This window comes from Sander vitreus, chromosome 18, assembly GCF_031162955.1.
Source record: "Sander vitreus isolate 19-12246 chromosome 18, sanVit1, whole genome shotgun sequence".
In the NCBI taxonomy this organism is placed as follows: Eukaryota; Metazoa; Chordata; class Actinopteri; order Perciformes; family Percidae; genus Sander; species Sander vitreus.
Window position 1 is genome coordinate 12497107 of NC_135872.1, and position 13814 is coordinate 12510920.

Consider the following 13814-nt stretch of genomic DNA (forward strand, 5'->3'; position numbering starts at 1 on the left):
AGAAAGAAGAAAAATTACATTACATTATTCTACCAGTCAAACGCTATATTGGATTGGATCAGAACCAGTGCCTTATATTCAGACAGACAACCCCTCTATTGCCATCAGGAAGGAGCCCCAGACTTGATTAAAGATATCCTCTCTCTCGTGACTGACATGTTGATGATTTTGTGCAGGATGCATATGAGGAGCTGGTGCTGATGGTGGGCTCCAGACGTAGCAGCCTGAACCACGGCTTGTCTCTCAAGGCTCAGTATGAAGCTGCACTTCATGACCTCACAGACCTGGTGGACACCGCCCAGGACAAGATGGCTGCCGATCAGAAGATGACTGTGGCTTCTGTCATAGAGGTCCAGATGTTACTGGACAAACACAAAGTAAGGAGGGTGGTAAAAGGGGGTAGTGTTTCACTGAAATGCAGTATAATTGTTATTCATTTAGAAATTCTCTTTTTTTCTAACAGTGTCTTTCATCTATTTCTTCCTTAAATACAGGAGTTTTTCCAGGGTCTGGAATGCCATATGATCCTTACCCAGACATTCTACAGTAAAGTGTCTGGCCTGATTGCGCAGAGGGAAAACCAGGCCCTTGAGGAAACCATGGCCTTAGCCCACAGTGTGCTCAAACAGGCCCACAGGAGGGGAGTGGAGCTGGAGGGCATACTAGAGGTGGGAATGAGTGATTAATAGAATGATACTTAGGAACATGTAGAATACAGTAGCTTAGCCACTCTCTTCTTTCTCCATCTTTGACAGTCATGGAGCAGGCTTGTAGAAGACTACCAGGCTCTGTGTAGACAGCTGGAGGCTGTGGAGTGTAGCATCCCCACTGTAGGCCTGGTAGAAGAGACAGAGGAAAGACTTGTTGACAGGATCGGCCTCTTCCAGGTAAGAAACTTTATAAAGACTGGACACACATAGATTCACAAATAAATGCATGCATGCAGAATCACGATGTAATCTTACTTTCCCTAAAAGATGTAGTACAGCATGCTTGTTAGAATACTGAATTTGTAATTCATCATTTCTCCATCTGTCCTTTAGCGTCTGAAAGCCAGCCTGACGGAGCATCAGCCCCAGCTCTACCAGGTCCTGGAGGAGGGCAAGAGACTTCTTCTGTCTGTTGGCTGTTCAGACTTGGAGAACCAGCTCACCCAGCTGGGAGAACACTGGCTCTCCTCCACCACCAAGGTCAACAAAGAGCTGCACCGCCTCGATTCCACGCAAAAACACTGGAGCAGGTCAGGGTCTAACAATAGTCTGATTTTGTTTTGTTTGCCAGTGTGCCAAGAAATAAATCTCATATCAATTATATAGCAGTGTGAGTCAGCCATCCTGTTTGTGTTCTGAATACAGAAAGAAATATCCCTTAAATATTTTAGAAGCTGGCAGAACTAAAGTATCATATTGTGTCCTGTATATACATTTCAGATACCAGAGTGAGTCAGCAGAGTTGAGCCACTGGTTACAGTCAGCTCTGGACCAGCTAGAGTTCTGGACGACCCAGTCAGTGACAGTGCCTCAGGAGCTAGAAACCGTCAGAGACCACCTCTATGCCTTCCTGGTTAGTTTGTTTATCACACGAGCAGCAAAAATATGCCAAACACCTAATAATAACATATATATTATTAATGAATACACAATTAGATTCCAACTTTTCTCACTATCATTTTTGCTTCTGATAGGAGTTTTCGAAAGAGGTGGATGCTAAGTCGTCTTTGCGCTCATCTGTGCTGAGTACAGGCAACCAGCTTCTGCGATTGAAACGAGTAGATACAGCTGGTCTCAGGACGGCGCTGGGCCAAATTGACACTCAGTGGGCTGAGCTGTTGACTCGTATTCCTGTAGTACAAGAGAAGCTACACCAGGTCTGAGAACAGAAGCTGTTACACTAATGGTTGTCAATTCTCACACAATTTGTCTTCTCAAGAGGTGTTGTCCTCGTTGATGATACTGTATTTTGGCTTTTTGTAACATTGTAACCCCTCTGCTCTCATCCCTTAGTTGCAGATGGAGAAACTGGCATCCCGGCACGCCATCACAGAGCTGATGAGCTGGATTTCTCTCATGGAGAACATTATAAAGGAGGACCAGGACAAAATCATGGGAGCTGTAGGCTCAGAGGTGGTCCAGGACTTCTTGCAGAAGTATAAGGTAGAAAACTGTTATCTGTTAACACCCAAAGAGTTCAATACTTGTATCATTCTGGTCAAGCTGCAAAAACATGTTATGTATGACATGATTTTTCTCTATTTTCCTCTTTCACATCATGTCTCATTTGTATTTTACAGGGTTTCCGCATAGATCTGACCTGTAAGCAGTTGACTGTGGACTTTGTAAACCAGTCAGTGCTGCAGATCAGCAGTCAGGATGTGGAGGGAAAGCGCAGTGACAAAACAGACTTTGCTGAGAAGCTGGGAGCTATGAACAGACGGTGGCAGATACTACAGGGGCTCATTGCTGAAAAGGTAATGTTTCAGTCACTGTGTAGTCAAGAATTAGACCTGAAGGTTTTCTTCTTATATTTTTAGTTTGCTGTTTCTTAGTTCTTAAATGGAAAAATTGCCACCTTTTAATGTGGATTTCCAATCAGTACTGATAGTATATGTAGTCTATTGAAGAAATAAAGTCCCCATTGTGTGCTATATTGATTGAGAAAGTGAATTCTCCTCTCGCAGAGCCGTGGCAACTGTGGCTACATGCACCTGGATGCGTTGCGCACGAGCGGCGACTTTGCTTAGCTTTTTTTAGTTAACAAAACAAACTCACAAAATGTAAAGAAAGGAAATATTCTTACACCTAAACAGAAAAATACAATCGTACACCTTCTGAATTCAAGTTTGTCTATTTCACTAAACCGAGACTAGATTAATTACCTCTTAACTCATCATAAAACACACTCCACATTCCTGTCCAAGTAAACACACGGTAATGCACATACAGCCCAGTTATGAGCTGTCATCTGCGACAGTATCCAGCGAAAACTGCCCACACTGTCATTCATTGCAGCAAAATGATTTAGTTTCTGTTGGCATCAAAGGGGAATTTAAGCAAAGGCTCTCTGCAGCTCAGGTTCTGGAGGCTCCCTGCATCCTCACTGTAGCCTTCCTCTGCCTCTCTCTGACTGAATATGGCTGAGTCAATAAATTGAGAAATGTACGCTGTAATAAGATCTCGTCCATAACATCCTCTCGCTGATGGAAACATAGCTAGTTTGCAATACAAGAGAAGAGGACAAGGAAGTATGTGAACAGCAGTGCGCGCCAAGCTACTAAATCTGATCTAGCACTCTGTAGTTCTTCCATACACCAATGACGTCACTGGAGGACGGAAGTAGAGCAGATTTTGCAGCTGTGACTGGTTGAGACCCAGAGACCCAGAGAACATTGGAAAGAACTGCAGGCTTTTTTTCACACCATATCCCTAACCCAGATAGGTAGAGATAAGGTTTGCCGAATTATCCCTTTAAGTTTGTTCTGAATTCTGTTTGAATTTTAGATTCAGCTTTTGGAAGGACTTTTGGAAGGTTGGTTGGAGCATGAAAATGGAGTTCAGGCCTTGAAAACCTGGCTCACTCTACAGGAGGAGAAACTGAAGAAGAGACACAGGATAGAGGATGTAGCATCGGTGCAGAATGCACTTAAAGACTGTCAGGTACACATACTGTATACTATACAGCACTGCTAAGCATGCCACACACAATTCAATTTTAATGATGTCTATATTTATGACAATAAAAACAATGATTTGTTTGTTGCAGGAGTTGGAGGACTTAGTGAAGGAAAAAGAGAAGGATCTAGAGAAAGCAGAGGAACGAGGAAACACTCTTATCCAGGATAAGAAAGGAGCAGCCTGCTCTGTTGTCAAGGAGACCCTCAAAGGACTGAACCAATCCTGGGCTCATTTGGAACACATGGTGAGCTTCTTGGATCCTTTACCCTCATGGTCTACATTTTCCCATTGTGCTTTAAACCATTTACAAGTTTTGTCTTCCTATCAGATAAGTCAGATGAAGGTAAGCCTGCGGTTGGTACTGGAGCAGTGGACGCTGTACCGGCGAGCTTCAGAGGAAATTAATGGTTACCTGATGGAAGGGAGGTACTCTGTGTCCAGGCTGCGCCTCCTTAATGGGTCTCTAGAGGCAGTACAGCAGCAGGTGGAGAGTCTGGAGGTGAGGAATGCAGATGTGTGCAGAGTGGCACACCCCTGAAAAAACTTAGGAAGGAACATCTACACATTGTTCAAAAGACAATCTTGAGGTAATAAATAGAATGTGTTGAGAGACAAAAAACATTGAAGATGAAATCAACTTTACTTTTGGTGGATGTCTGTGTTTTTAAGAACCTGCAGGAGGAGATGGATAAACAGGAGAGCAGCCTGAGGAAGTTTGGCTCTGTAACACACCAGCTACTGACAGAGTGCCACCCATCTGTGGCTGAAACACTCAACACAGCCCTCCGGGACGTCAACATTAGGTAGGGATAACAAAAATCAGTCCCTGAGTGACTTCAAATCAAATTGCAGCAACTTCTGAGGTGAGGTCAATGTGTAACAATATGTTTCTCCTCCTCTGTTATAGGTGGAACAGTCTACTAGAGCAGATCTCAGAGCAGCTAAGGAGCAGTAAAGCCCTGCTGGGGTTGTGGCAGCACTACAGGTCATTGTGCGGCCAGTGCGTGTCAGCAGTTCAGAAACAGGAAGAACGTGCTGATCGCCTGCTAAAGAGCGCCACCGACAGGGAGATCACAGAGGAGGAGAGCAGTGCCTGGATAATGGACTGCAATGTGGGTAGAGATGGGACAGTGTAACACAGAAGTCCAGTATATGACTATATGAACGTTTTTTCAGACAGATGTTGGAGCTTACCCTCAGCCTTCTTTATGGGATTTTGTGAATAAGCTCCGAAACGGCTTGTCAGCTCACTATGAGGATTCACAAAGCCTCTATCCCCACTGCAGAATACCAAATTGCACCCTGCCCTTTTGTCTGCTTGAATGTCGATTCACAGCACAATCTGACAAAAGCCCTTTGAAAAGGAGGCTGCAAATGGAAAGACAGGCCCCTGATTTACACTACAGGGGTCCCCCCCCCGGTATCGCGCTGGGTTTTTAGGGCCATGCTGGGTGATGTCTAGAGTCACACTGTCCTAATACTGTAAGCAGACCTATTTTGACTGAGGATCACTGATGCAAACTGTTCCTAGAAACTAAGTAGTTGAGAACTCTTACATGTTATTGGTGCATGGGCTGTTCTTTCTGGAAAGCTATTTACAATAGAGCTTTACACAAAACATTTAGCAAAAGGATCACATGGCTCTCTTTGGGTTGTAAAAATGTTTACCACTCTTTGGCAAATGGAGCCCTTTCAAAACCCACTCTTAAATATAAAAACATGCATCAGTTTCTCTTAAATTCTGAGATTTTGGATATAAGGGTTACCTTACTAAATTGTCTTTGTCTTTTATTGCCTTTAGCATTGAAAATGCAGTCCTGTCTTTCCTGTGCCATAAGTGTACATGTAAAAACCATGACTTTTTCTAAATTCTCAAAGCATTCAGTAATTCTGTGCCTAACCTCTGATGACATTACTGTTGCAGGCGTGCCTTGATGACCAGACCTCAGTGCAGCAGTCCCTTCAGCAGCTGCAGGCTATAGGGGAACAGCTGAAGAGCCAAGTTGCCGCCTCCTCCTTGGCAGCCCTACAGTCCGACCACCTGTCACTCACACATAGCCTAGCAACACTGGAGCACGGCCTACACAGGCAGCAGGAAGTACTGCAGGTAGGAAAGCAGGGATTGGTGGGCATGGGCTGAATGATATACACGTCACTGTTTCCTATATAAAACCCCAATATATGAATACAGTAAGCCTTCACTTCTGTATATTCACTGTGTCTGTGTGACAATTTGTAGTCTGGATCTCAGGCCTGTGAGGGTTTCAGAGAGCAGTTGGACATACTGATCCGTAAGGCTGAGGAGGCTGAGGAGGTGCTGAAGGAGTCTGACCCAGTCGGCTCTCCAGAGCTCACTGTGGTCCAGACACATATGGAAAAACTGAAGGTATGAAAAACGTTACTGTCTAGGTTATTGTTGTATTATCTGTTTAAATGTGATGCTTTTCACCAAAAAGTCTGCTTAAATTAATCATGTAACCAAAAGCGTCATCAAAAAAGATTTGACGACCAAAAACGTAATTAAATTCATTAGATTTACTTTAATTTGATGGACAAAGCATGTTCGTTCCTTAGACTGTCCTACTGAAAACGTGTAATAATGTCTTTCCAGGTTCACCTGTTGAAGCTGAGCAGTCTGTCTCCAGACCTGGAACGTGTTAACGAGTTGGTGTACAGACTGCCAGTCAGTGACAGAGATGTTAAACGGCTGCAAAGTCTCAACAGAGCGTGGACCACTCACTCCGCTCACCTCACTGAGAGGTTCAGGTGCCTGAAACCTTCAAGTTTCACTTGTTTAAATAAATCTAAGAAATGGCATTAATTCTCTTTTATATTGTATAACTTCACAATGACATACTTTAAGAAAGTGTTTGTAATTTGTCACTAAAAAACCTATTAATTACATTAGTAGTGACAATGTGTAAAATTCTTATGTTAATGTTGTTTATGTTCCAAACGACTTCCCTCTGTCCCTCTTTAGTAAACTGCAGGCAGTGTTGCTCCAGCAGCATAGTTTCCTCCAGAAGTGTGAGGCGTGGATGGACTTCCTGTCTCAGACTGAACAGAAGCTGGGTGCTGAGATCTCAGGAAACTACCAGAGTCTGCTGGAGCAGCAGAGAGACCATGAGGTCAGAGAAGCATTAAAAGTGCATATGTACTAAGACAGCAATTTTTGTATGTACAGTGTTGTTATTAATATATTTATATTTGCTTATAGTTGTTCCAGGCAGAGATGTTCAGCAGGCAACAGATTCTCTACTCCATCATCAATGATGGCCATCATATGTTGGACCAGGGACAAGTTGATGACAGGTAAACAGACACACACAATCCTACAGTATATAACAATTGTACCTCTCTAATGAAAATTCAGTTGTGAGGAGGATACATGCTATTCCTGCTCTTGTCTCCTTAACAGAGATGATTTCAGTGTAAAGCTGGCCTTGCTAAGCAATCAGTGGCAGGGTGTAGTGAGGCGGGCCCAGCAGCGAAGGGGCATAATTGATAGTTTGGTCCGCCAGTGGCAGAACTACCGGGAGATGGCAGAGAAGCTGCTACAGTGGCTTCAAGAAGTGACCCGTGATCCAGATGTACATCTGCCAGGAGAACCAGTCGCCCTGCAGCAGGCCAGAAACCTGTTAGATCAGATACTGGTAGGTTTCAACACTACGGAGGAGCTTTTAAGGTCCTTCACTCAGCACCTTCTTCAAATTTCTTATCTTCTTTGAAATTAGTTTGTCTTAATATTTATGCTTTATTATCTCCGTAAGGCACAATTCTAATTAAAATGAATTTCAAGTATATAGCAGCTGCATGAGGTTGGAGCTGGGTTCAGTCACTGACACTCCCACTTCGCCATAAACTAATGATCTTCTCATAAAGCTTGTTTAAAAAGTTTGCATCATTTATGAAGTCACTGGAAGAGGACTCTGAGCTCATTTAAATAATGCGGAGTTAAATCTTTTCAAAACCACTTCTTGTAGCTCTTCAAACATCATATTTTAATTTAACACTAAATTGCCGTAAGCAAATCTAAAGCTCCTACTAATAAATAATAAACACACCCTTTTCCAACCTTAGACTCCCATAGTAAACCTGTACCCCCTCTGCCCACTGTCCCTGTCTCTGCTCCTCCAGCTAAGGGAGCGAGTTCTGCAGAGGCAGCAGGGAGGCTACATTCTGACGGTGGAGGCCGGCAGGAGCCTGCTGCAGTCAGCCGACGCCAGAGCCGAGTCCACCCTTCAGACAGAGCTGATGGATATTCAGGAGAGGTGGAGGCACGCCCACCACCGCTTGGACCAGCAGAGGAGGGAGCTGCATGGCTTGCTCAAGGTAAGACAAAAGTACACCTGGAATATTAGTGAACATATATTCATAGTTCTTTTTTTGGTTTGTTCTTTTAGTCCTTTCTTATCCAAGCCATAGTAAAAACATATGACAACATAACATAAATGCAGTGTCTTTTTTAATTTTACCCTCATTATTTCCTCTCATTGTTCAATGCTTAGGTTCCTATACTCATTGGCATGCAACATTAGAAAAGTACATTTGTTTACCCTTATACATAGATGGCAGTTTTTAGAGTAAATACTGATCAGTGCTGTATTATGGGACATTTTGTGCTATTGCAAGTATGTGAATCCTCATTTGAGCCCAGTCTGTGTTGAAGGCTAAGCTAGCTGTGTCTCTACAATTCTTCAGTGTGAAGGTGCTTTTAAGGGTGCCAAGGCCTTAATGAGCGTCCCCGATTGTACATGCAGGACACTGAAACCACATGAATTATGCAACGCTGCATTTTAAGTCTTGAAGAGAAGTACAGAGATGGAGCATACTAACTTCTGTCTTCATACAATGTCTTCTACATTTCTAAGCATCTGCGCACACTCGTGCTGAAGCATTACAAAATGGCAAAAATGCACAAAGATAATAGTACCAGGCCCCCCCCACACACACACACACACACACACACACACACACACACACACACACACACGAGTGTAGATGCTGTCCAGTGAGCTGTAATGATTTGAACCCTGCAAGGTAACACACACACACACACACACACACACACACACACAAGCACACACAAGTGTGGACGCTGTCCAGTGAGCTGTAATGATTTGAACCCTGCAAGGTAGATTTTGCAGACAGGCATAGTGCCCTGTTTTGAATGGGACTGAGTGACGCAGTTTAAAAGATGCATCTGGGAATTTTTTTTTTTTAACATGGTTCTCTCCTCTCTTCCTCTTAATCTTATTCTCCCACGATCTTAGTTACTCTCTCTCTCTCTCTTTCCTCCTTGGTTTGCACTAAGAGCGGCTACTGTAGCTATTCTAGTCCGATCCTGGCTGTTCTTTTACCATGACTCTTGCTTCAGGTATGCCACTTTGCTGCACTATTTCTTACCAAATATTACCCTGTTTTATCCTGAATTGGACCGTTATTCAGACTCTAAAAATAGCTGTAATCTGCGCCCTTTGGAGCAGAACCTCTTTATGAAGCTGTGTTAATTCTCTTCTTTGGCTGTTGGATTGTTACTGTATCACTGTTTCTCATGGGGTTTGCGTGCAAGGTTCGGGGCTGAGTGAACTGTCTACGGCACGACAATTGGTGTGTGCGTGTGTCTGTTTATTCCGCAGTTCACCTGTACTAATGCTGCAGGAAGAATATTTTGTGTGTGTTTTATGCTCTAATTCTTACTGTGTGCATCTTTGTGTGTTTGTAGAACTGGGAGCGATGTGAGAAGGGCATAAATGCGTCACTGGAGAAACTAAGGGCCTTCAAGAGGAAGCTGTCCGTGCCACTGCCTGATCACCACGAGGAACTGCACTCAGAGCAAATCAGATGCAAGGTGAGGAGAATCTAATACACACATTAAAAATGATTTCTTCCTTCCAGGTAATTTTTTTTTTTTTGCATCTATGCATTATACATGTACACATGCTTACTCTCTCTGTCTCTCTTGGTCTGTCTCTCTTTTACACATGCAGACTTCTCCTCCCTCTATCCCTTAATCTGGCTATGGGGACAAACAGATAAACAGACAGACCAGAAGCAAAAAAACAAAACAAACTTGATCTGTCAGCTGCTGTCTCATTGCGTGACCTTGTCACCTTGCGTTTGCTTTTCAGACTGTTGGTATACAGTAAATGTTGTTTATTCTCCTACAAGGGGAAATCATTTGAGTCTTTATCTAATTAAAAAATGATACTTGTTATATTTGTAGTCTTGCATATAATTAGTTTTCTGTATTTATTTTTCGAAAACTAGCCTGTCCTGATCAAGACTTTTTAATATGGCTCAGGCTGAAATGATGCCACGAAGCTGCTGGAATGAGCTCTTATTTTCCTTGTTTGTTCCCACAGCAGTCTCACATCTAATTTTTGTGTGTTAAAAATCACATTATGATATTTACAGATTGTTGTTAACCACGGGACACTGTGAGCAGTCATGTTTCATGCATGACATGTCCTCAACTCCTCAGGGAGGAAAGGGCTGTTAGAGTAGCTGCACATAGTTCGCAATAGCTGAAGAGAGAGAGGGGGTGGGGAGAGAGAGAAGGAGAGAGAGAGAGAGAGATAGAGAGGGTGCATGCGCATGAGAAAGAGAGAGAGAGCATCTCTGCTTGCAGTGGGGGTGTTTTTCTGTATGCGTGTGTGCTTCCTTTTGTGCGTGTCACATAATGGAGACATTCTCCAGGTCCACAAATAATTACACGGCAGCAAAACCGTCACAGTGAAGGAGAAGATGCAAGGTTTGATGTTACCTTATCTTGCCTTTAACCTTGACTGACAATGTTTTATTTCAATATACTGTATAAAATAATAATAATAAATGTAACATGTTACTGCTTTATGCTTTTTTTCAGAAAATCGTAGTCATTGCATTTAGAAGAATGTTTTATGCAACATGTTTTGTTGTAATATTCATCAATCGTCATTGTCAGTTTAGCGTTTGCTTTTCACTATTTCTGAGGGTGCAGCAGCTGCAGTTGAGCTTCAGTAGTTCTGCTCTGTGGTTTTCCTGCTCTATTTGACTATGGCTGTCGGTTAGTAGGCTAGTCTAAGTGTATCTTTGCATTTAAGGTTAGGGTCACCTCTCTGTGTGTTGTAAATCATCTCTTATCATGTAATCTGGATGCAGGAGTTGGAGAGCAGTGTGGAGGGCTGGACCGATGACCTCACTTCCTTGTTCCTGCTGAGGGACTCCTTGGAGGGTGTGGTCAGTGCAGATGACATCACAGTCCTACAGGAACGTCTCCAGCTGCTACAGCGCCAGTGGGGGGAGGTCTGCCACCAGGTAGATTCACACAGTACACTTGACCATAATCCTTGAGTGTTTTAAAAGGCTGATGTTATTTTATTTTCCAATAAGTACTCAAAGTGCAGTGTTATTGTGAGATTTGTGTTACTGTGAAGGAGTGTTTTGTTAAGATTGAGAGAGGTTTAAAAGAATGAACAGGACTGGGCATATTCTTGTTGCTCCTTCAGTAGGTTTTCGTTTTTTAGCATTGGGTGTTCAATCAGACCCCTAATTATTTTTAGTTTATCTTCCACTAATTCTGTTTTTTTCTGAATCTTTCCCATTACTTAACCACCAAATTGTCACAAATTGCTCATATTTTGACTCTTTTCTCATCATCCCTTTTCATGTCTTTTCCCTCCTCTGTCCTCCCCTTTGTCCCCTCAGCTTTCCCTGCGCAGGCAGCAGGTGAGCGAGAAGTTGAATGAGTGGGCAGTGTTCAATGAGAAGAACAAGGAGCTATGTGAGTGGCTCACACAGATGGAGAGCAAGGTCTCTCAGAATGGAGACATCAGCATTGAGGAGATGATCGAAAAGCTGCGCAAGGTGATTTAACACACAGACGCACAACAAAAAACGTACCTGAAAAGCACATGTGTAGAAATTAATAAACACAATACATCTATGTGCACTCGGTACAACCAGAGTCAAATTGTTTTGACATTTCCAGATCTTGGTCACTGCTAAGCACTGAGTAATTGATTTACTTACATATTTTATTTACTGCAAATCATACCTAAAACTTTAATCAGTTTTATCAGGATGCTTTAATGCACAGTTGCATGGACACACATACACTGTACACCACACTCATGCCTCCATATGTTAACCTGCTTGGTGTCTGTCTCCCAGGACTACCAGGAGGAGATCAGTGTAGCTCAGGAGAACAAGCAACAGCTGCAGGTTATGGGCGAGCGCCTGGCCAGGTCCAGCCAAGACAGCAAGGCGGCCGAGATCCAACACAAACTCAGCAAAGTCAGCGAGCGCTGGCAACACCTGCTGGACCTCATCGCTGCCAGGTGGGTGTACACGACTCAAAAGAGCAGGTGGAGAGTGTTTGATAGTAGAGTTTGAGTGGGTTCTGTGACAAAGGTAACTGCTTACTCTTCACCCTACACCCCCACCCCCCCGCTGCATTACTCCTCTTACTGGAGAAGAGTTTTAATTAGTGAAGGCATGCCTTGGCCTCAGTTCATTACCATGGTATCCTTCATGACACATGATGGGGAATTAATTTCCCCACGATGCTGCTGAGGCATTTTTCTGAGTTCCTTGCTGTTGGGCTTCCACCAGCTGCAAACCAAGAAGACAGAGGTTACATTCTTCATCCCACCTCAACTCTCTCCTTTTGTCTTCATCTACTTTTTTGGCATTCTGGATGCTGACACTTACCAGAGTTGGAACCAGTCTTGTACAGACTGAGTGTAGAGTAGTTGGCGACATAGTATTCTTTCTCATTTTTGTGTTGATTAACATGAAAAATATGGAAAACATAAACTCCTCTTTCTGTATGTTGTGAATGGAAAGTGACCTGACCCAAACTTTGACTCTATCTACCCCAGCTGTCCCTTCCCCCCTGGCAGTCTTCCGGCTGTTGCCCTCTGGGACTTTAGTGGACGAGGGAAGAAAGGGGAGAACAGTGTCTGACCTCATGCAGACAGCTGCACTCACTTTGTCTCTTATATCCGTCCTTTACTAAAAACCAACAGGACAGACAGACAGAGTTTTTAGCTGTCACAGAGTGCAGAATGTTGTGCTTTCTTTAGAATTTAGATTTTGTGGATTAATTTATTAACAGTTTCTGGAGTTTTAAATTTTCTGAGGAAACAAGGATCTATTATTCTTCTGTAGACATGTTCTACTGGAAAACTTGTTTTTCGTTGTGCACTATCCACTGAGATTTACTCACAGTTTATAGTCCCTTTGGTTTAAACTTGGTGTATGATACTCAGACACAGGCTAACTCTGCGGCACATGCCTCTGACTGTAAGTCTCTTTTTAGAAACAGCAGCATTTGTCACTCTCAGGCACTCACACTCTCCCTCCCACACACACATACACACACACACACACACACACACACACACACACACACACATATACACTCATGTCTGTTTGGGGTCCCCTTTTTTAACCTTGGAGAGCAACAGTTGATAAGTCACAGTTGTGCCACCCCACCACTACCTGCTTACCCTCCCCTTCTGCACAGACAGAGTTTAGAGAAAGTCCCATGTGGAGCACGCAGACGATAGAGAAGAGTGTTTGGATCGACACCGTTACGCTTCCTGACGTTATCTTTGGGAATTCCACACCCCCATGGTTTTGGATTTAGGGACGGATAATATGGCTGGATGCCCGAGCGAGGATCTACCGGATTGTGACTGCGATGTCAACAGGCAGGACAAACTTGAGAATTGATGTTGAAACCATGTTTGAAGACTGCACTGTACAGTCTACAGAAAAGAAGCCTTATGTTCTTTCCTCATGCGGAGCTAATTTTTCTCATGCACTTTACATTATGTTACATTGTGTTTTTAGCCAGCTCCTGATCCCTAAATAATTTCTAGATATATTTATGTGGATTGCTACAGCATCAATATAAGAATGTTAGTTAGATAATGTTATAAGAACTAGTGTGTAAAAATAATTTCTGAAGTTGTTTTAACTAGCCTGGGTTTCCAGCATTGGGTGGAGGTTACCACACACGACTGTACAATAAGACAATAGCAGGAGTCATACTGTCGCTGTTAGTGTGAGTGTAGCATAATTGTTTGATTGACAATGAATGACAACTAAACTAACCTGACCCAATGAAGCTGTGCAACCTCATACAATAGGTTT

General features: G+C 43.2%; 1 protein-coding gene across 1 annotated transcript in view; it reads left to right on the plus strand.

The window, feature by feature from the left end:
- Positions 1–13814, plus strand: part of LOC144533110 (nesprin-1-like) — an 84771-nt gene that overhangs the window by 56199 nt on the left and 14758 nt on the right. Inside the window, exons 62-85 of the mRNA XM_078274264.1 lie at positions 177–377; positions 495–668; positions 756–887; positions 1044–1240; positions 1431–1563; positions 1685–1867; positions 2004–2153; positions 2291–2467; positions 3498–3653; positions 3760–3915; positions 4000–4170; positions 4341–4474; positions 4579–4783; positions 5596–5778; positions 5911–6057; positions 6283–6437; positions 6652–6799; positions 6889–6983; positions 7090–7324; positions 7809–8003; positions 9397–9522; positions 10815–10970; positions 11361–11519; positions 11826–11992. Coding sequence (XP_078130390.1) covers positions 177–377; positions 495–668; positions 756–887; positions 1044–1240; positions 1431–1563; positions 1685–1867; positions 2004–2153; positions 2291–2467; positions 3498–3653; positions 3760–3915; positions 4000–4170; positions 4341–4474; positions 4579–4783; positions 5596–5778; positions 5911–6057; positions 6283–6437; positions 6652–6799; positions 6889–6983; positions 7090–7324; positions 7809–8003; positions 9397–9522; positions 10815–10970; positions 11361–11519; positions 11826–11992 — 3935 coding nt within the window. The remainder of the gene's footprint in view (positions 1–176; positions 378–494; positions 669–755; positions 888–1043; positions 1241–1430; positions 1564–1684; positions 1868–2003; positions 2154–2290; positions 2468–3497; positions 3654–3759; positions 3916–3999; positions 4171–4340; positions 4475–4578; positions 4784–5595; positions 5779–5910; positions 6058–6282; positions 6438–6651; positions 6800–6888; positions 6984–7089; positions 7325–7808; positions 8004–9396; positions 9523–10814; positions 10971–11360; positions 11520–11825; positions 11993–13814) is intronic.